The sequence below is a fragment of the Poecile atricapillus genome, chromosome 2 (assembly GCF_030490865.1).
Source record: "Poecile atricapillus isolate bPoeAtr1 chromosome 2, bPoeAtr1.hap1, whole genome shotgun sequence".
Lineage (NCBI taxonomy): Eukaryota > Metazoa > Chordata > Aves > Passeriformes > Paridae > Poecile > Poecile atricapillus.
In genome coordinates, this window is record NC_081250.1 from 119,241,580 (window position 1) to 119,263,841 (window position 22,262).

Here is a 22,262-nt window from a genome sequence, read left to right on the forward strand (position 1 = left end):
TGACTCAAAAGACTTTAGTTGCATAAATTAGCCAAAAGGATTCACTGTCTGGTAGTAATTTGAATTTGAAGAGCATTGGACAATGCAAATCTCAATTAGGTTCATGGGTCATCATTTAATCTTCATTTAGTTGTGTTTGTTTTTGAAGATTTGTTGTATCATTAATAAAGGACACAGAGGTTGTTTTTACTCCTGGGAAATCAGGCATGTGAAGAGCACTGTGCTTTCTTTCCCCTCTCTTCTTTTTTAATTCAGAATGCCTTTTGAAATTAAAAATAGACAAATGCAGAAAGCTCTTATTTCTACCATTTGAGACCTCTTTCTATGTGGTCTCCAGTGACATCTTTATGATTTATTTAATAATGAAATAGAAAGAAGGTGAAGGAAAAAGACATTTTGGTCTCAGATTCTATTAGCATAAAAATGGTTTTATTCTCCATGCATAGTGAAGTGGCTGGTTAGATAGTTTAAGTGTCTTTATCTTTCATATGAAAGATCAGGCCACTGCCCTTGTTCCTTTGTGTGATAAACCCCTGAAAGTCAAATAACAAAACTACTTTGAATAACTGTATAATTATTTATAATAATAATATAAATCTGCATGACTGTCATCATTAGAGCAGCATATAATTTATCTTCAGGCTCTTTTAATAAAATGCACCAATAGGGTTTTCATCATATTTCAGCAGCAAAAAGAGAGCAGTTCCGCTATAAATTCCCAACATTTACTTTATTTAAGGGTCGTTTCACTCTAAAAAATTGTAATGATGCATCTATAAATTTCCTCCAGAGTGTGGGAAGGTGTAGCAGCAGGGATAAGGAACAGGAGCTGCAGCCCACAGGTGTACTGATTGCTTGGTGTAAGAGCCAAAAGAAGATTATTCAGCATGAACAAAATAGATAACTCTGCATTAGACAGCTTCATCCTTCTTCAGGGAGTGGCTAAGTCAGCAGTGTGGTCACCATGGGCTGTTTCTGCCTCTGACAGAGAATGAGAGGCATCTCCTGTAAGAGAGAGTTCAGCAGCAGCTGCTGCTTCTCACTTGGCACCTCTTCCACCTGCCTGCTGAGTGTGAGGTGACATTGCTCCCAACCCAGCTGCCTTTGTTCAGTGATTAAAGCTGGGGGGATCTGAGCCTCTGGAGATGACAACCAGCAGCAAATGATTACAACATGGAGAGCAGGAATAGCCCTAATGAACTGCCTTGCAACCATGAGAGGGATGTATTAGTGGCTGGTAACACAGACATTAGCAAGCAACCCTTTCCAGTGCATGGGAGAAACAGATCTCAAGAGTCCCACAACTTTCCCTCATCATGTTTTGTCAGCAACATCTCTCATGCAGTGAAACCATATAGATTTGTGAGTGTTCATGAATGTCTTGGTTTGTCTGTGTCTGTGGTTACAGTTTATTTCACCTAAGATGAGGTACTGAACTGTGCATTCTGTTGCTCAAATTTCCCATAAGAAAAGAGTCTGTCTGTGGCTCCAAAGGATTCCAGCATATACATTTAGCCTGAAAGGAAATGCAAGTTAATCATCCACAAACAGTGGCCTGATCTAACTTCCCTTTGCAGCCAACAAGTACAGTGCTTTAATTCCATGAGGATATAAAATATAATTGGGACTGAACTGTTTTGGAGGAGAAATACTAATGGAATGGCCTATGCTAATCTTGTTTCATTAGTTTTAAAATTTTCTATTACTTGCTTGCCACCTTATGCCATCTGCCAGAATTACCATAAGGACAGTCCTCTCTGTATTCATGTACTGTAGTTCTCTTTGCCCTGCTGCTGAGTATTTCAATTTCAGCTGGTGATCCTTCAATTTTTTTCCATGAGACAGCTTTAAATCACATCAGAGAGGTCAGTATTTAGCTAAGTTTTAGCTGAGTGGTTGTCATGTCAATATGCAGACAACATGGACAAAATAAGATCATTGAAAACCAAAATAAGGCTAAGAGATTACACTGTGATCTTTTCCCACATACATTCACTTTCCCATCAGGGTATAAAAGGCATGGTCCCACACTTTAGCACAGTGCTTCTCTGGAATGTTTGCACAAGCATGGCAGCAGAACACACAAATAATAAACGTTCTCTTAACCAAACTGGAAACTCAGTCTTGCCAATCTGCTCAAGTAAAGACAGGTACCTACTTTAATCCAGCTGTTCCAAGCAGGATTTCTTGCTCAGGAGAAGGCAGCCTTGCAAGGCTGGATCTTGCAGAAGTTGTGCTAAGAAAGGGTCTCCATTCCCTCTGGCCAGCCCAACACAGCCTTCCCACAGTTTTCCCCCAGAGCAGAACACCCGCAGGCATGGCCCAGGTAGCTCTCTTCCAAGACACCAGCTGCTGCTCCAAAGGCTCTCTGCTCCCTGCAACAAGTGTGTTTAGTGCTAACGAAAGATCCAGGAATGCAGACAGCAAAAATGAACTTGAGATTTGCAATCTAGGTCTTGATATACCTGTATTTTACCTTTTCTTAGGTAGAAAATTGATGAGTTTATTCATGTACCATTAAAAAATCTGCAAGGTTTGACTGAATGAAAATGAGTCATCTACTCTCCATGAAGCTGAGCTTTTTGTAGGAGACCCTTGAATCAGCTGGTATAGAAGCCCAAATCAAATTCTGTTTCAATCTTCTTCCTAAACATCTCTTAAATTTCATCCTGGGCAGGGGGTGGGGGTGGGGGGAAAGTGTTCAGCCTGTACCTGAACTATAGGACAAACACTAGATGCAAGAAACTCAGTTAGCAGTCAAGAAATTCTGCCTTTGCTTCTCAGTAGTTTGACTCAGTGAGTTGGGGCTCAGTGATAGCAGCAATGTCTGTGGTCACTCTGACTGATGTTCAGTTGCTGGCAAATTTTTCCTGTAAATTTCCATTTTGTATCTTGACTTTGTGCTTCAGGTGAATTTTTTCCCCCTTAGTTTGGCAATACATGCAGAGGAAATCTGGAAAGTGTTGATTGTTCCTCTTTTAACACCTCCCTCTCCTTTAATTTTGAGAATTACCTGGGTGATTCAGAGGCAGCAGTGATGAGTCGTGAGGGCAATGCATTAAGGCCAGATTTCAGACAACAGTTTCTCATAATTAATATGAGTGGCAAATACTTCATCTGAAGTTTTCCTTCAAATAGTCTGCACTGCTGTTTGACTGGTGAGTCATAGATACCATCTGATTTATGGATATTTCATTTTTCTCAGTCTATTACTAAGAAAAGGATCTCCACAATGAGAGTTTGGACAAAATTATTTTTTCTGTTGAAATTAATACAAAGCCAGGCTCACCTAGACATTGTCTTTCTGTGACTTGCTCATTTAAATACTGAATTCTACCTCCATTCAGCCTCCTCTTCCAAGCACCACTTGTTCTATTCATTGTTAAGGAGTTTGGAAAGGAAAATAGAATGTGAACAAAAATATTTCTTAATCACAGATGAACTGTTTCTGGTTTACATCACATTATGGTAGCTGTATGTCACAACCACACAAACCATCTGCTTGTGGAATATTTGGTTAGTTATCTTACTGCCTTGGGACAGCCCAGGCTTTCAGTACAGCCATTCACTCACCTCTGGAAAGCAGCACTGGTAGTCCTGTACCCACTGGAGATGGATCAATATTTAAATGCCAGCCTATTTGATTGAAAATCTCAGTGGTGGTAATTAGTTAACTGGGCCTGAGCCCCAGTGTTGGGGTCACTCCACTTGCAGGGTTTCCAAGCTTGTGAGCAGGCAAGGGGCTGGACTGCAGCACCCTGCAGTGCCCACCTACCATGCATTTAAAATGGAGATAAAGACCAGGGGGCTGCATGTGCAGCCAAAATTAAATGGAAAATAGGGAGACAGACATATCAAACAGTGATGATTCAGCCTTGAATCTCTTTTCAGGTGATTTATCTCTTTTCAGGTGATATATATTCCTGGCATCTTTGCAATAATCTTCAGGTCATTAAGTAAGGGCCCAGTGACTAATTAAAAAACCCTGTTATCCCTTGCTGTCAGCCAAGAGGTGGTACGATGTTCAAACCATGCTACAGATGTCAAACACAGACATCATGCCTTTGACTGAGCAGAAAATGAGGATCTCACGGTCCCGGAGGATAAGTGATCTGAATTTCTCATTGCTCTTTTCAATTTAGAGAGCACCCTATAAAATCTGCCCGAGTCTATTTCAGCCACTGAAGGTGGTGATCGAAATACAGATCAGTCACTCAGAGCACTCCTGGTTCAGCACTTCTGTACACAGAAGTGGTTTTTGTTCATGATGAAACACTTGCTGTATGACTTATTCTATTACAAAATGCCTTACTGAGAAAATATAGCTGTCATTTCCCCCATTAGTGCTGATGAGCCTCTTCAACATCTGGCAAAAGATTTGTTTTTAAAATACGTTCATTTTGATATTTATTCACAATTTCAAAATTTAATTTTATAAAAGAAATAAATTTATTTTTTTAAAAAAAAATGAGTCTGTGCCTGACCAACATGCAGGTCAGTTCCAAGCTTGCCTCTAGTGACAGTGACTGCAATCTGTACTCTATACCCTATCAATACCTGATCAATAATTGTGACTGAATCCAAAGCTCTAAGATCAGAATTTATCACTGCTTCCTTGGACTTCACCTGGGGACTGTGTGAGATAGACAGAAAGAAGCTTGATTTAATATCTTGCTCATCACTTGGCTGAGTGCTGTGCAAGCAGGCCAGCATTGCTAACGGGCAAGCAGAGATTGCAATGTGAGATTTGACGTGACAGACATCCATCTGGGCAATCACAGTGCTACTCACTGAGCAATTTTGGAGTTTTGGAGCGGAGTCATAGCTTGGATAACAGCTTCAGTTGCTGTGGTTGCAGTAAGGAGCAGATTCAGGCAACTGGAGACATGGAAAAATGAGCACACAAAGAAAATGTGGTAGCAGCAACAGCTGATGAGGGAAAAAATATGGTAACTGTGGCCAAGACTCTTTTCTGTTATGTGGTGGCTTTGTGGAATGACAACAGTTTGCTTTAGCTGACAATCTGGCTTTTTGTCCTGCACCTCCACTGGTTTTGTCCCTCAGAGAAGCTGCGTCCACATCACACATAGGCCACTCTCGCCGCCTGCATGCTTACAGAGCCCAGGTCAGTCAGTCACTCACAACGTGAGCAGCACAGGATGAGCCTCCAAGCATGGGATGTGTCTGTCTACACACCTCAAAGCTATGCTGGCTCTGTTATCTGATCCCATGAATGGAGCTCCAGGGTGAATCACAGTCTGAACTATCACTCTGTGTCACTCATTGGATTTGCAAAGGCACCATTTACAGAGTAAGAAAAAGCTTTGATATACAAAAGTCCATATTAGTCAAAGACTGCCTGACAGAAACAGACAAGACATTAAACCATTACTATTTTTGCTACTTCTCCCTGAAAGCTAACAGCAAAGTTTCTACAACATGGATTAGATTGATTACTGCTGTGGAGAAGTTCTTAGAAGGTCTTTACTTCACATTTAACTTGTTAATCTGAAATCATATCTATTTGTGTGACAAAGCAACAGTAAGAGGAAGAGGGGAGAACTGGTATTCATGAGTAGCTTCCTGGCACTGGTGACCAGTGTGTACTACGTGACCAGCACTTACTCCTGCAGCCTCTCAGTAGGATCCTTCCTTTGCTAGACAGCTCTCCAGCAGGGCTGGAAGTGAGCAGAAATGGTAAAAGGCTGATTGATCAGGAGGTCCCAAAAACCCTTCACTCCAAGAGGAACGAAGAATGATGTGGATAAATGCAGGACAGACTGTTCTGATCATGCAGCCTTAATATTTGCGTATTTTTAAGACTCTCTTCTTGGGTTTATTTTCCTGGACAGTAGCAGGACTAAGTTTCCTGCAAATATGTAGTGGATTACTCTCAATAAGAAGTTGGATCAGTGAGGTGCTGCAATGGGTCAAACATTACACAAGTATGTTATTTCTGCCTTTTCTTCTTTGAGTCATGAAAAAAATAGGTGACTTATATAAGGTAACTGTATTTAATTTGTCCCAAGTAATGCTGAGAAAAAGGCTGCTCTCCCACACCATGCTTTAATGCAGTTTCCACCACAGGTTCAAGTGTGTGGACCTCCATGTCCCATGGGAGATGTGTGGAACCTATACCAAAATAAGCCAGTTGTGCTGTTTTCCTCTGAAATATATTTTATCACTTTGAGATCATTATGTAGGAGGATCTGCATTAGACATTATCCACATAATATTAATTGTAATGCAGTGATGATCTATTGAAGCATCTCCTCCCAATGGACTTTTAAAATTCATTACTGACCACAATTAAGGAGTGATATGTCTAATTCTGTGTCTGATGGAGCTTGTCTGTGCCTATAATTTTGTCTGCTACCTTATGTATTTCTGTGGCAGGTAATTGTAGCAAATATTTTGGAGAATGCTCTGTTGATTCCCACTGATAAAAAAAAAAAAATCCATGCAAAATAAGCAGCCCCTTAGCTTTGAAACAATATTGTTGTGACAGCTGCCAGGTGTTTTGCTGAAGGAGCTAGACTGCATAAAAATCTGAAAACAAAATGCTTGAACTAAAGTTTAAACTATTTAAAAATAACCTGTTGTACTCCCTTTGTTTCCGCTGCCTGGAAGTGTTGAGTGCCAGAAGTGTAACACTTGACATTTGAGGCAGACAAACATAGCCTACAGATTCTGTGATTGCTTTGCAACCAGCTAGCATTTTTTAATCATGCCTGTTCTTGTCAACACTGGGGGTTGTTTCTAAACAAGCCATCTAAAAATGGGAATTAAATTTAATTTCTAGCTCATTTTCTGAGGCTACAGAAACCCTGGAAGCAAGAAACCTGTATTTTCACTGTTTCTCTCTCCAAGACCTACACTTTCTAACAAATTCACACCCTTGCTCTCCTGCTGGATCAAGAGTAGGCAGCAAAAGCACTGGGTAGTTCATGTGCCTCTAAGGGTGTGGATCCATTTTTTCCTCTGGCAGCAAAGGTGATTCAGGAGTTTTTTTGCCAAATGGCCCTGCCTCTTATTGCTGCCCAGATGCCACCACTTACAGGGTGCTGAGGCAGCTGTTTGTTGAGCTGTGCTGAAACCAAATCATTCAAATGATCCAGTTTAAAAATAGCTTCCTTCACCTCAAAAAAACCAACCAAAAATTGATGTCGTTCCAGTGACATTCCCATTCTTAGCACAGCCCTTCAAAGAGCTGCAGCAATGCAAATGGGCAGTGAACCATGGAAAAAAAGCAGGAAGAGGTGAATGGGAACCCAAGGGACAAAACCTGCTTTGGTTAGCATTGTTGCTCCAGAAGACCTTCATATAGGTTGTAGCCAACCACCTCATCCTTCTGCATTAAAGTAGATTATGAAGCCATTCAGCCCTTCACATTTCCTCCCCACTTCCTTAATTTAAGAGTATGTGATCTTGTAAAATAATACTGCAGTCAAAGTTCTGAATTCCTATCAGGGAGTTTTTTGATATCCTGAAATACTTGGCTGGAATCTTGCTTGTATAATTGCTTAAAAGCCAGATCTAGTCTAACCCAGTCACCCAGAGTGTCTGTAGAGTCAGTTGAAAGGAACAGGTACCTCCAAAGGGCAATCCACTTCTTTGAGGATGGGACAAATCACCTTCTGGTTGTGTCTTTCTCTAATCACTCCTATTAGAGGGAATGAATAGAGTTTGCTTGAGTAGCTACCTTGTTTCTGGATGACTAAAGTTTGTCAGTACAGATCCCAGCCTTTGTACCTAAAGGCTATAGAGGTAGTGCTGGTAAAGCAGAAAACAATGTGTAGACTTCCTTGTATTTTAAATGTCTAAAAAGCCTAGTCTACATCTTTTTCCCCAGCATAAATAGGATAACTGCTAGACCTAATAGATGAAAATGTTATGACAAACCATCCCACTGACATCTTTCCTCTTCTCCACATCCTTTTACAAGAACCTTATCCAGATTTAAGTAGAGCCTTGCTTAAGGAAGCAAATAGTAAAAGATGCTGAATATTTGCAACTTTGAAACGACTCATCAGGCTCAACTCTGAGATCCTTATACTGTTTATTCATGCAAATTCTAGCGTGCCAGATGCTGAGGAGTGCTGAATGGTTGCTCAGTGGGAGTTGTGGTTGCTCAGCACCTCCATAGAATTGGCATGTAAACTCCAGCCTGGACTTTGCTTATGGGAAAAACAAAACCAACCATCAGTCATGCGTGGTTCTCTCCCCACTTCATGAGCTGGCCTGGTGAAAATTCCTGGTGCTTGTTGAAAGCACCATCTGATGTCACTCAACACCACAGGGGAAAACATAAATCAAAGTGTAAGTATTCAGCACTCTCTCAGCATTGCCCTAATGTGATTAATGTAATCTGAGGTAAACTCTTTAGTTATTCCTTATTACTTTTAGGGACCCAAAGGGTTGGGACTTGTTATTCTAGGTAATGTGAAAAACAAGTCATACTCATGAGATCTCCAAGGCAAAGATAAATCTCAGGTAGAAGCTTGACAAGTTATCTAGTAGCAATGGACAGACACAATGAAGTGTTGAATCTGGACTGTCTTAAAGACATGTGGCAAGGGCTGTGCCATGCTCAGCACTGAGCTTTCCTCTGCAAGCAGAGTAGGGTTGCAGTAACAGGGAGAGCAAAATAATCCAGCATGAGATTACAAGGACCTACAGAGCGGTCAAATGCCTTAATCTCAGTGACCTGCTTCTGCATTCCATCTTTCACAATCACAGCCTGGTTCAAAACAGGCCTTTTTCTGTAAAATCTACAGCTGAAATCCTTGTCTTGGACAATTTCAGCACACTGTATACCTCTGAGTTGTGTGGGCTGCTGTTGGAAGGGAAGAATGGCTTAGTAACATGGACAAAGTTGCTGCTGGCACCTTTTGATGGTTTCTTGTCTTACACGAAGAGAGCATACCTCAGTCGCTGTATGATTCAGAGACAAACACTTAAGTGTCACAGGTGTGAAAACACAAGCCTAAAAGCCAGGTAATGGCCCTACTGTCAGTTTTGTGCTTGCTTCACTCCTGGCTGGGTGTGATGGAAAATGATTGGTCTTGGAAAGGCACATCAAGGTATTGCAGACTAGCAGCCTGCTGAGTCCGGCAAGGTGCAGGGAGCAAATGCTTCATCCAGCCAAACCCAGTGGGAATGTGTTGGAGTTCCAACATTGTTTTGCTGACACAGGAAGATGTCATCACAGCAAAATATGAAGGAGTTAACACATTATGAAATACAGTTTTGGCAGTGATGCAGACAAAGGTTGTTTTGCTTGAAATGCAGTACCAGCAGCAGTGGTTAACAGGGTAATGCAGTTACCCTTGCCAGTCTAAGTGATTAGATTGTGCTTTCTTTCTTCTTCTATAATAGGACCAAATCCTATGAAACACTCAGTGTAACTTTAAACTTATAGATAGTTCTTTGCTTCAAAGTTAATCTTGATGTAATGTAAATTTTGGGATGGTGGGTTAAAGTGGGGAAAAAAAAAAAAAGCAGGAATTGTGTTTTAAACCATTTGCCAGTCCCATTCCTTTACAGAGTAAGAAGTGAGGAAGGTTGTCCCATGTCTGCTTACACATACTGCTGAGGGCTTGGCACACAAAATTGTTCAACCAGTTTCAAAATTGCTCTTAGCTAGTCCAGGCACTCTGACTTGCCCTTCCAAAAATAAAGGCAAAAATTTTCACAAAAGACTAATAAACCACCTACGCTCCTGCATCTACCAAGATCAAGAGAGCGCCAAATGCCTTATAACTCAGAAAGTCTAGCCGTGTATTTACTGTTATCAGGTTGAAAGATTTGCAATCAGCACTTTCCAGGGCTGAGAGGCAGATCTTCTATTATCAGGCCACAATTAGCTATCTGCCTTACAGCTGAAGATCTGGCCCCTGGGCCCAATTCTGTACCATATTTTTCTGTGAGCCTGGGAGACAGCCCTTCTCATCAGCATTGCTGGAAATGGGCTTTTCCATTCAAGTAGGCAGCTGTTTTTCTCATGTTTTCACCATGCTCATGGCCTCAATAAAACACATTATAAAGTTAGCAAGCAAAAGCTATTTTCATCTGCAAGATCCCTGTTTGTGTTTTGCAGTAAGTAGCAATGAGTGCCTTGCTTTGAAAATACAAATCTAAGTCAAAGATTGGTCCACATTTCAAATAGTAAAGCAGTTTTTCAGATAATGTTTAATTGAAATTAATAGGACTGTTTCATTTAAATTTCATTTAAATTCAATTTAAAGCAATCAAGGATCTTGTTGATAAAAATGTCACTGTGAACTCTAATTAGATATAAATAAAGAAACACGGGTCTATTTCTTCTCATACCTTCATGCTGTCTTGTTTGTTGGTGACACTTAAATAGCTGGTAACTGGAATGAAGCCCATTAGCCAATTTATACTTAACACACCACTAGTTCTTACTTATTCTTGTGGTACACTATAACAGTAAGTACACACAAAAATGCCCAGGAAAATCATCCATCCCATGCTTCAGCTCCTCACAAGCATCCGCTTCAGTGTTTGTTGCTGGATGTGTCTATTAGCAACACTGCTTTAGTAGCTTTCTGTTTTAGGACAATTCTATAAATGATCAAGATGTTGGAATTCAGAGGATTTTACTTTGTCATTTGCCCTCTATTGAGTAGTATGTTGACATCAAATAGTTCACCTGAGATCATGCTGAGGTTTGCAAAGTGAGCTAAAACCCTGCACAAAGAAGACTGGCAGCATGACTGGTTTAACTTGAGGAATGTACAATAACAAATTTGTGCATCTGGAAATACAAAAGGCAAAAAAATCCTGTATATTGCAAGTTAAATTGTGGTTTTAATGGTGAAGACACAAGGCTTTCCTTAGCTAGCAAACCACCCATTCTTATATCTTTTATCTTTACTAGGATATCTGATTCTATCACAAAGTAGTCTTCATTCTTTGCCAAAGAGATCTGGAACTAGTAAAATATTTCTGCCTATTACACTGCTCTGTTAAATATTCAACTAATTTTAGAAATTCCTTTTATTAGCAGTTACAGTATACATGTCCATATTACTTTTTCTACTGAAAGTGTAGGATACCTTTGCAAAAAAAAAGAGGGATATAAACTGAAGTTTATATTTCTGTATTATTTTTTCCTGTTCCTCATCTGAGTTAAATTGAAGTGAAATAAATATTAGAAGACTTTGAAGAAAAATAAATAAATAAAACACTTCCAAAGCAGATTTCATAACAGCAGAACGAGTATCATTTTGAGTGGCAATGCACTGGCAATAACATTTGGCTCTGGTTCACATCAATCTGGAGGCCCAGCTACACAAGCCAAGCTGGCTCAGGATCACTTCTGAACAGGCATTTATCACCTTCAGTGCAATAATATTCCAGAGGTCCAAATCAGGACTAAGCCCTTAGAACAGATGAGACGCGCTCACCCAGCATAATCCTTCCTCAGACGCTGGTCATGGCAAAAGTCTCTCTGACTTATTTGGTGTTAGAAGTCTTGTCTTAACTTCCCAAGTTTCCATGCTCCCTGCCTTTTCCCTTCTTTCCCACTTCATTCTGTTTCCCTGCATGTTGTGAAATCTTACTGATTTTAATGCAATTCATGTTTTCCTCTTCCATTTATCAACCTTTCCTTCCTTTGCAGACTGGTTCTGAACCATACCCTCAAGGACGAGTGGAGGAAGCTCCCGTGAGCAGTGAGAGGGGTGACGAGCCGGCTCGTCATGTCTTCTCCTTCTCCTGGTTGAACTCACTGAATGAATGATGACTCACTCTGGCTGGCTTCTGGTGTGCTTCTCCTCAGAAGGACCATGAGCACAGGCAGCCTGGCTGCAGTCAGCAAAGAAACTGGCCTGGGAAGGGACATCTGAGCAGGATTCATTCCTACAAACTCAGCTGACCTCCACGTCATACCCTTGAATTGACAGACCTGAGAGGGAGGGGAGCATGGGGACAGGTTACGATATGTATTGTAGTCAGAGTGTTTTCCAGTAATTTCTTGCTTCCAAGGGGGAAGAAGCATCACTACAGCTTTAGGCTGAGCACTGCTAGTATTTTGTAACTCACTTGATGGCACATCCCCATGTAGGTGTAAACACTTCACCAATGTTCTTAGCTAAAATGCTGGTATGATATTCTCTAGTAGCATCCTTTGCCAAAACAGTGTTTCTTCTCAGTATCCTCCTGCGTCCCCACTTGTCAGTGCTGGTGACTTCAGTGACACTATCATGTCCTTGGCAGCCCCAAGTCAGGGTTGTGTCTAACAGTACTGGTGCCTCCCAGGCTGCGGAGGCTGAACACGGCAGGGAAGAAAGAAGCTGCCATTTCTTCCTTTGCACTTGCTCTTCCTACTAAACCACAACAGATGACGCTCACAGAAACACATTATTTGTGAGGAAGATTCCCAGTGGCAGGAGTGAAGAAGATGCACATATCAAAAGCACTGGCCAAGACCCCCACACAGCTATGAGTGTGTGGGGCAGTTGCTGAAGTGCTGCCCAGTCTGTCCAGCCATAACCTGTGTCCGTGTCTTCTCAGCCATCGGTGTGTGTACAAAAGGGGACATGTTCTTACACGAAACCAGAGTGAAATTAGGTAGTCACAGGTACTCACTCAAGGTTTAATTTGAAGCCCCTGTGCTGTGCTGTAGAAAAGGCAGATGCTGACTGTCCTGTTCTGTGTGCCTTGCAGATGTTGAGCCACCAAATGAAATCAAATTTGTGTCTTAAAAGAGGCTCTACAAGTTGTTCTGAAGGCAACACTCTGATTTTTGTCACTGGGAGTAGGGTGTCAACACTCAGTAGCGTTTGAGAGATTGTCAGGCTGCCGGGAGCACTTGGTGCCATAGGGGACCAGGTGTCAAGCTCTGCAATAGGGTTATGGGTGGATCTTTCCCAAATCCCCGAGCCAGGCCCGCAGTGCACTCTTTTGGCAGGGGCCTTGTGGGGCCATAAGGCTGCGCTGTGCCCCAGCAGGACTGGTGAGCTGGCAGTGCAGACTGGTTAGCAGGCTGTGGGGGGTGAGCCCCTGTCCTGGACACCTGTCGCTACCGGCCCGAGTGACATCAACCCTCGCTGGTATCTGTTTTCCGTGGAGAACGTTCCCTGGAAAACTCTCCTGCGAGTTTTGGAGGGCTGCGCAGGCGAGCTCCGCGCAAAGCTTTGGAGCTCGCACAGCCCAGAACGAGCGCCGCCCAGCACCGCCACCGCATCGCCTCCGGCTGCTGGAGCAGCTTTTCCCTGGGATTTGGTTCGGGGTGAGGGATTTACTATTTTCTCCTAGTCGTCCTGGAAATTTCCCCCAGCTCCTCGTGGGAAGTTTCTCCACACCCACTGCCGCCTCCCTAGAAGCCACTGGGAGGGACCCCGCTTGGGCACCGCCGTCGGGGAGGGGAAAGCCGAAGCAGGGAAAAACCTGCCCTTTTGGGGTGCGGGGAGGATGCAAAAAAGCAAAAGAGATGCGGGAGCGCCTCACCGCTTTCCCTTCTCTGCTCCCCGGCGGAAAGAGGCTGCCCGATCCCGGCCACAGCGGCAGGAGCCAGGGAGCCCCCTCGGGGGGCTGCAGAGGCGGGATTCGGCAGCTCTGAGGGGCACCGATTTGCCCTCGACACCCCGTTCCCGAGAGCAGCCTGCTCCGAGGGCGGCGGCGGGGCAGCCCCCGTCCGGGGCCGGAGGCGTCGGGGCGCGCCTGTGGGAGAGCCCGCGGAGACGGGGCTCCCGGGGCGAGGGGGAAACATCCCCGGGAGAGATGCAGGGCTCCACCCGGCTCCGGGTGTCCACGGCAGCGGGTGCACCCCCGCCCCGGTAAGCGCTGAGGGAGGTGGAGCAGCCCTCAGGCCTCTAGGCAAGAAAGTCTATCAAGTCATCTTTACTTTGCAGCTTTTATTAAAAATATAAATATTAAACATTCTCTTACACAACCAAATCGACCGAGCGCTGAAAAGATGTTTTATTGTGAAAATGTTTACAGGAAAAAAAAAAGTGGATTGAAAGTAGCTTACAGAGATTCCCCCTCCCACCTCCCTGCCCCCAGCAGAAAAGTTTTCTGTCTTCTTGGCACCATTTCTTCCAATGCCCACACATCCCTACGTAGCGATGGCACTAGAATACCTGGGAAATGGAGAAATAAATAAAGGTAGGGGAGGTTACGAACGACACTCGTGTTTCTGCACTTGGTACACGGTTGTGCATGCTAGTCAAGGGACGGAGGCTGTTCGGAGTACACCCTTCTAGGTTTAAAGCTATATAAAAATAAAGAGATGACATCAGAGCAGCACTATGGTACATCGGACGGTGTAATTATTCTTGTGCTAACTGCGGAATCTCTTTGGCAAGGCGGGGAGGGGCCGTTTCACTTCCCGATTATCTCCATCAGTTTCCTGTTGCTGTGAGCTTGCTGCGCTAACTGCTCGGCTCGGGCCATCTCCAAGACTTCTCGCAGGAGGTGGAAAGTCAGATCCAGAGAAATAGGGGGCTCCTCGGATCGCTTCTCCCTCTCCACGGCCTCACCCTCGGCTTCGCCGTCCTCTCGGTTCCCCGGCGAGCGCTCGGGCAGCTGCTGCAGCTGTTGAACCGCCGCTCGGAAAAAGTTGCTGGCGGAGGCTTCGGGCTGTAGGTGGCTGGTGCTGCTGGAGGAGGCGGAGAAAGAGCCGACGGGTCTCTTGTGAAGGTTGCCCAGGCGCAGGAAATACTCTTCTCCCATGCGGAGCAGGACGGGCAGAGTTTGCTGCTGCTGCTGCTGCTGATGCTGCTGCTGCTGTTGCTGCTGCTGCTGAAAGAAATCTGGCTGGTGCAGAGCCCCGGGGGCGGGTGCCGGGCTCTTGCTGAGAGCTCTGCACTCCTGGCAGGGCAGGAGGGCGACCAGCAGGATTCCCGTGGAGACCAGCAGCGGGATCTTCATGATCGGGGCCCAAACCTGCGGGGGCAGACGGGGGACGGGGGTTGGGTTAGAAAGCCGAGCCGCGGCGGCGGGGAGGGCAGCGGGCGGCCGGGGAGGGGGCGACTCCGCCGCCGCTGTCCCGGTGCTGAAACTCGCCCCTCCGCGCTGCTCCGCGCCCCTCTGCGCCCCACACACCGGCCCCGGCCGCACTCGCCCGGCCCGGCCGCCCCGTCGAGGCGGCCGCTCCCCGCGGAACAACCCCGCGGGGCGGCTCCGGACTGCGCCGGCAGCGCCTCCCAAGGACCAGGCTGGGCTGAGCCCCCGCGGAGAATCCACGCGTGTTCGCGACCCGCGCCTCTTCACCCACCCGGGGAGAAGGGGAACGTGGGGTGCCTGTGGAGGGGCGGCTCTCCCCACGAGCTGTGGGGTTCGAGCGCCCGTTCCCCACCTCCCCGCTCCCTGCCCGGCCAGCAGAGTTCCCCGTATCCCGCGGGACGCGGCGCTCAGCCCCGCTCAGGGCAGGGCAGCGCATCCGCTGCGCGCCCGGGCGCGGCCCCGCACCTACCTGGGGTGGCAGTGGCGGCGGTAGGGCAGGGCGGGCGGCGGCGGGACTTGGCGGTGCCCGGAGTCCCTTCCTCTCGCTCTCCCTCGGAGCCGGCTCCTGGCGAACTTGGGATCAGATTTGGTACTAATCAGAGCCGGGGCGCGGGATTTTTATAGCTTAGACCCTCTCCTGGAATCACGCAGAACTTGCCTAATAAGCTGACGCTCTCCTGACAGCCCGATTGCGTGCCCCGATCTACTGCTGAATAAATCATGGGGGCCCGTCGGAGCGGCGATGGGCCGAGTTTCGCTATCGCAACCCCAAATCTCACGTCCAATTATATCAACAGATATTTATCGCCTCTGCAGTGACGTCAGCCGGGCTGGGGGCCGGGGAGCAGGATGCCCCCCCCCCCACCCCCCACCCCATTGACAAAAATACTTGAATGAGATTTCCTAGCGGGCGCGTACTATGAGAGGTCACTCCGGGGAAACTTTCCACTCACGGGCCGGCCCGCGGGGAGGGATCCGACCCGAGCGGGGCCGGGGCTGCTATCCCGGGCAATCTCCTTCTCCGTCCCCGGTGTTTTCCGGCCCCCCGGCCTCCTCCGCCGCACGGGGCGGCTGTGGAGGGTCGGCGCAGGAGGCTCCGCGGGGCGCGTGTTTCGCGTGGGTCCCGACTTTGCTCCGCTCCCGGGGTCTGCCCGGGCCGGGGCAGCGCCCGCCCTGCAAAGCGGGCAGGGGCTCAGCCGAGCCCGCGGGGAAGAGGCAGAGCAGGTGCCGGTGCCGGTGCCGGGAGGGACCCGCGGCAGCGCTGGCACCGGAGCTGTCCAAGACCCCGCCGGCGGGAGAGGGGGCGGAAAGAGAGGAGGTGGCGGGGAAGGCCGAGACAGCCGTCAGGGCCGCCTGGGAGAATCTGCCGAGGCAGAGATCGTCGCCCGGGGGGCGCTCCGCTCCTTCTGCCCGGCCACCGCCGGCAGCGCCACCTGCTCGCCCCGGCCCCGGCTCCGCGCTGCCGGCACCCGCTCCAGCGCTCCAGCCCGTGCTCCTCCCCATTGCTTTCCCACTGTTTGCGTGGAGGCAACAACTGCTCTTTTCTCCCCTTCTCGACTCCACTAGCTAATCTTCCCCACCTCTTGAACGCCATGGCCTTTCCATGTGCTTTCCCTGTTTGCCCTCCTCAGCTAAGGCCCTCCCCTCCAACCTGTCCTAATCCCGCGTGGAGTTTTTTACGAAGTGTTCTTTCATGACCAGTATGTCTTCAGGCTCCAGCCCATATTACATCAATGCCTCCGCCTGGGTTTCTTGCTCTCTGATCTCTTCAAGAGGAAGTACTGCCGATAGAAATAACTTCTGCCCAACATCCATTCCATGTGTAATGTGTGTTCTTCCATTTTTGCATCCCAGCATCTTTGCCAGTGCTTCTCAGTCCTCCTTCTCTGCTGCCTCAGTTAAAACATCAATCATAACCTTCCCTTTAAACTGGAGAACTTTTCAGAAAACCTGCTGGTTTTATCTTGCCTAGACAATAAACTCCTGCGGTGACACACTTGAGTGTCTCCCATTGTAATGAGGAGTGGGACAGAGCAGCTGGTCTCATGCTATTGATGTGAAGTAAGTGATAAATCTGAACTCCATTTCCTTAATAAAATAACAAAGTTAAAACCACTTAATGTATGAGGCTGGCCACAGCCCAATTCTGAGCATCTCCTTAGAGATGCTCTAAACTTCAATTTTAGTTATACCTAACTCCAGCCTCAGATGCTTTTGGTGAAGTGCCAAAGAATCAGATCTGTGCATCATGAAGAAACAAATGGAAAAACAAGTAGTAGTACCAGAGATTTAGCTCTTCATTACCACTTTTTCCTCAGGCATTCATGAACTGAAATGTGTATTACAGAGCAGAATATATTGTGTAGCTAGTCACAGTAGCAGTTATTTGTATGCTTTTAAAGCACATCAGCATGGCTTTCAGTGAGAACAAGAGGTTCAAAGAAACAGGAGCTAAGTTCAATCAATTGATGGAAAATGGAAGAGGTACTTATTAAACTCAAACCCTTCAGATGTGCTCTGGGGTGGGTTTTATCACAGTGTCTCCATTTTTAGGTTTAACAAACTCTTTAAAAATACAAAAACCTCTTAAAGTAATGTGACCATAATTGTAAAGAAAGAAGAATTTTGATCCAAATAATATACTTTTTTGGCGTTATGGGTGAGATCTGGGTAAGACAGAGTTGCATTTTTCCAAAAGATTGATGCCAGTGAGAAATGGCACAGGTTATATTATGTTTTCAATAATATACAATATTATTTAGGTCTCTTTAGGCAGACAGTTTTGTCCCTTGAAAAAATCCAGGTATAGCAAATGCAACACAGAAGCAACCTGGCGTCCTCAGGTTTCCACAAGAGCTGTACAACCTGCCAGTTTCTTCTCCTCCATTTTTTCCTCTCCCCTGTCCCTGAGTATGGTCTGCAGTGTCTCACAAAAGCCTGTTTCTGAGCTAACATGGTCTTATTACCCCACTTTCCTCATAGATCCTGAGTGATGTGTGAGAGGGCTTGCAGCAATGCAGGGGACACTGTGAGACAGTTGGATATCTTGATAATGAGGAATATAAAATATCACAGATATATAAACCAAAAAGTACTTCCCTCAGCACTTCAAATGCAGAACTGATTGCCTAGGAATATAAAAGTCCTTTGTCCAGAGTCACTAGTTTCTGAGTGAAATGTCAGCTGTCACTCCTGAAGGAGATTGCAACAGAAGAAATCTTGGCTTCTCCTCAGAGGGGTGAAAAAGGAAGACAAGGACGATACCAGGTACATCTGGATTAGAGATTTTTGTTTAGTGTTTTAGTTTGAGATTAGCATACCCTTCGTAAGTGTTCATATTTGACTCACTCTGCAAACATCAGGAGCAAACAGAAATTTTAGTGAATCACAAAATAACACTGTCTAGAAATAAAAAGCACTATTGAGGCCCATTTCCTCTCCTCTGACTTGGTTTGAGTGCTCTTGCCCTTTAGCCTTGGTGATCTCAAACTCAGGCACCTACTGAAAAGCAATTACAGCTACTTTGAGGTAGCTAAGGGAAAGCAAAAGCATGCCCAAAGCATGATGCACCCCACCGCAGCAGAGCACCTTCAGGTTTCTGGAGACATTCACCTTGTTCCCTTGTCTATAAAGGGAGTGCAGACAACCACCTTTGCCTGGCCACTGAACTCTTAGACAGCAATGTGAGGCAAGAAGAATCCCCTCCTCACTGACTGACCATAGCAGAGAGACCACACAGATCTAAATATGGTAGGTAATACAGAGGGGATGATGTTAAACTGAGGGTACAGCTCTTACCCCAGGTATTTTTGAAGAAGTCCAACTACAAACATGGAAGTACACACACTAGATGTAGATCAGCTTTCTACCACAGTGCAATATTTCATTACCACTTTGTCAGAAGGCAGTAAGGATTTTTTGCATTGTTAAGTTCAGCAAACATTTCCACATCTCACAGTACCCCTTCGTGTGATCATTCTTGATCCCTGTGATCAGACATGCGATCTTTCTGTCTGACTATTTCAGGTGAACTCAGCTCATCTCACCCACTCTGAGATGCCAGCAATCATGCACTGACACATGTGTACATCACACTTCCATTTCACCTTTTGGTAGTCTTGATACAAAGAAATCTATATCTGATAGTTATAAATATAGATTCTAGGACAACTAAAAGAAGAAGAAAAGAAAAATTCAGGGTATCTTACTATGCCTGAAGGTGATAAGTCACTTCAAGAACAAAATACATTTGCCTACATTTGTTACTCCTCAGCAGACTGAATTTGCTAGAATAATGATAGAGAACCTCAATTAAAATGAGTTATAAAAATCAATCAAAATAAATCAATTAAATACAAAAACGTATGTTGTAGATCAGGATGAAGAATGAAACTGATAAGGATTTCAGCTATCTGCCCTTGCTTCTGACCCAAGAAGTCTTCAAAATTCTGTCCTTCACTTTTAATTTCTCTTTCATTTTTCAATCACCTTGCTCCAGGAAGGAAGTCAAATGCTCCTGTCACAGAGATTTTCTGTGGTGCACCTCAGTCTTATAGCAGAGCTCCAGCTATAACTTGTACCAGATTTTCCTACAGTCCTGGGAGAGAGAGTGGAAAGCACCTTAATTTTCCAAACTTTCCAGTGGGGAAAACAGCATTAGAAGGTGAAGAAATGTATCAGATGTCTGTCCAGGAGTTGTGTAAGAAGCAGGAGTGAATCTTGCATTATCTGAGACCAAGTTCATTAGCTCAAGCAGAGGACCATTTTGATTCACAACTTCATATTCATACTCTTGATCCTAGATGTCTGCTCACAAGATATTATTTTATGGGTTTGGTGGGTCCCAGCAGAAGGAAAAATTCCTCAGGAATATCCTCTTGGTTCCAGCATGTCTGGGAGGAACACAGCCATTCCCAGCAGCTCACACACGTGTGGATTTGCTGGGATGGCCTGGCCTCCAGTCGAGCAGGGGCAGTGTGCGTTGCTCAGGAATCCCAAGCATGGACCTACTGCCCCAGCCAGAGCCTTCCCTTCCCAAAGCCCTGCCTGTTGAGGGGGATATTCTCACCAGCGAGGGTAGCACGGGGAGGAGCTGCTCCCATACCCTCTTGGACAACACCAAAAAGCATTTCAGGAGTCCTCACAGCACTGCTCTCTTCTTCTGAGACAGGAAAGGACTTGTAGAAGCTGTGAGAAGCATGCAGGCGGGAAAGTGCTGTGCCTCACTCCTCCTGACAGCCCTCATCCAGGGAGGCAACAGCTGACCTTTATATTTACCTCACAAGACTTGTCAGCTGCTATTCTTGCTCTCAAATAAGGGCCGGAGAAGGCTGCACAGGCACGTGCGTGAGCCCTCTACGCTGCTAATGATAACGCTGCAGGAACTAACCTCACAGTTATTGGTAGCAACAAGGAAATCCATCAAACAGGCGTGTTCTAGGAGTGCAGAGCAACTGGTATTCCTGGTTGTCTTGGTGTCTGGGTACATTTGAAATAAATTTTTCTGGGTAGCCAGGTACCCAATTTGTCTGTCTGTCCTTGGTGCAGACTGAGGCAAGGACACGGATTTGGGTTTGCATCTCGCATGCATCTGGAACAAGCTGCTAAAACTGATGCCTTGAGAAGGCTGACCTAGAACAGAGGCTAGACAGAGTTAAGAATAAAGCAGGTATTTATTGAAAGGTCTTAAAGTATCCACCTTGGCCAGTACAAGAGCCTGGCCAGGGCTGCACCCAAGATGAACCTAAAAATGGTCACAAAATGGATGACTGGTCACAAGATCTCACATTTTTATAAGTTTTGGTCCATCTGCACATCAGGGTTAATTGTCCAATCACAGCTTCAGGTTATGAAGTCCCATCCTTCTCGTTTTCTCTCTTCAGTCCACTGTTGTTTATGCTTTTGGGCCTGAAACTTGTAACACTTGTCCTTGGTACCAAGCTAGAAAAGGAATTGTTTTATCCACCTACTCTGTGAAGAGAGCTCACTAACACTTAATATGAAGTTTAAAACTACACACCTAGGCACCACAGAATATGAAAAAATATGAAAGCTAAAACTTAAGGCATCAAGACTGTCAGGTTCAGTTCAGAGTGGCAGAGATATGGACACACAGAGGATATGGACAGCAGGGTATGGCTGCAGTGAGCGAAACAGGAGAGGGCAGGTACTGGCCACAGCCACTGGCCAAGGGGAAGTAGAAGAAACCAGGGTGGACCTTCAGGGAAGGGCAGGGAGGGAATTCCACAGTGCCTCTTCCCAGTGGCATCTCTGTCCCGGGAGGTTAGAGCCCAGAACTGACCCTTAACCTGGGGCTGGGAGATGGGCACAGAGGGGAGCCCACAATGCTGTAACCATATTATGGATGGCTGTTGGCAGTCTTGTTCCAGGAAGTCAGTGAAAAACTGTGCAGAAAAGGCCAGGAACAGATGAGAGCCTATCTGCCCAGCTAGGATGTTCCTACGGGAAAAACCACTGGGCCAGCGATGGCTTCAGCCTTCAAACACACCGCTGACACCAGGGACCCTGCCTTGATCTTCTCATGTGCACCACCAGACCTGTCATCAGCCATCAGTGTCAGCAGCAAGATTTAGTGTATTTTGCTGTGATGTTGTAGCCAAGTCATGAGCATGGGGGAACCATGCAGCCAGGGTAACGGATCTGAGCACTACTAGAAAATTCAAGAGAAATATTTGAGCACAACTGAGCTGTTGTGGCATTTTCCAGCATCCAGGAAGAAGAGATTTGAGTTAGCTTCTGGAACTGTATCCTTTTCAGTGGTCAACCCATTGTTCTCCTGTTGGAGAAGAAGGTAATGGAATAAAGGCTGGAGTTTGAATTTTCAGGAAGTGAAGCCCTCATTCAGTTGCAAAACATCCACCATGTGTGCTTGTTGTGAGGCAGGATTTCCTTCATAATCATAGAATCACAGAATAGTTTGGGTTGGAAGGGACCTTTAAAGGTCAACTATTCCAACCCCCTTGCAATAAGCAGGGACACCTTCCACTCAATCAGAGCCCCAACCAAACTGGTCTTGAAGGTTTCCAGGGAGGGAGCATCTATCACCTCTCAGGGCAACCTGTTCCAGTTTTACCACCCTCGTAAAAAAATTCTTCCTTGTATCTAAATTAAATCAACCCTTTGTTAATTTAAAACCATTACCCCTTGCCCTGCTAAGAAGTTTTTCCCCATCTTTCTCATCAGCCTCCTTTAGGTACTGGAAAGTAGGGAAACCTTAGGGTTTCCCCAGAAACTTCTCTTATCCAGGCTGAACAGCCCCAACTCTC

General features: G+C 45.8%; 2 protein-coding genes across 3 annotated transcripts in view; one reads left to right on the plus strand and one right to left on the minus strand.

Annotated features, from left to right (window-relative positions):
• The window catches only part of TRIM55 (tripartite motif containing 55), a 35,662-nt gene extending 22,929 nt beyond the window's left edge, over nt 1-12,733 (plus strand). For both annotated transcript variants that reach the window (XM_058830831.1, XM_058830830.1), the window contains one exon: nt 11,648-12,733. In XM_058830831.1, the coding sequence (XP_058686814.1) occupies nt 11,648-11,658 (11 nt within the window). In that variant the 3' untranslated portion in view covers nt 11,659-12,733. The remainder of the gene's footprint in view (nt 1-11,647) is intronic.
• A 1,135-nt stretch (nt 12,734-13,868) lies between these two features.
• Nucleotides 13,869-15,753, minus strand: CRH (corticotropin releasing hormone). The gene is made up of 2 exons (XM_058830832.1): nt 15,446-15,753; nt 13,869-14,916 (listed from the first exon to the last, which is right to left on the minus strand). The coding sequence occupies exon 2, from the start codon at nt 14,899-14,901 to the stop codon at nt 14,353-14,355; it is 549 nt and encodes a 182-aa protein (XP_058686815.1). The 5' UTR covers nt 14,902-14,916; nt 15,446-15,753; the 3' UTR covers nt 13,869-14,352.
• Nucleotides 15,754-22,262: the final 6,509 nt, after the last annotated feature.

What these genes read in the sequence shown, in the direction of transcription:
- CRH (XM_058830832.1), bottom strand. Translation starts at nt 14,901, where the DNA reads ATGAAGATCCCGCTGCTGGTCTCCACGGGAATCCTGCTGGTCGCCCTC.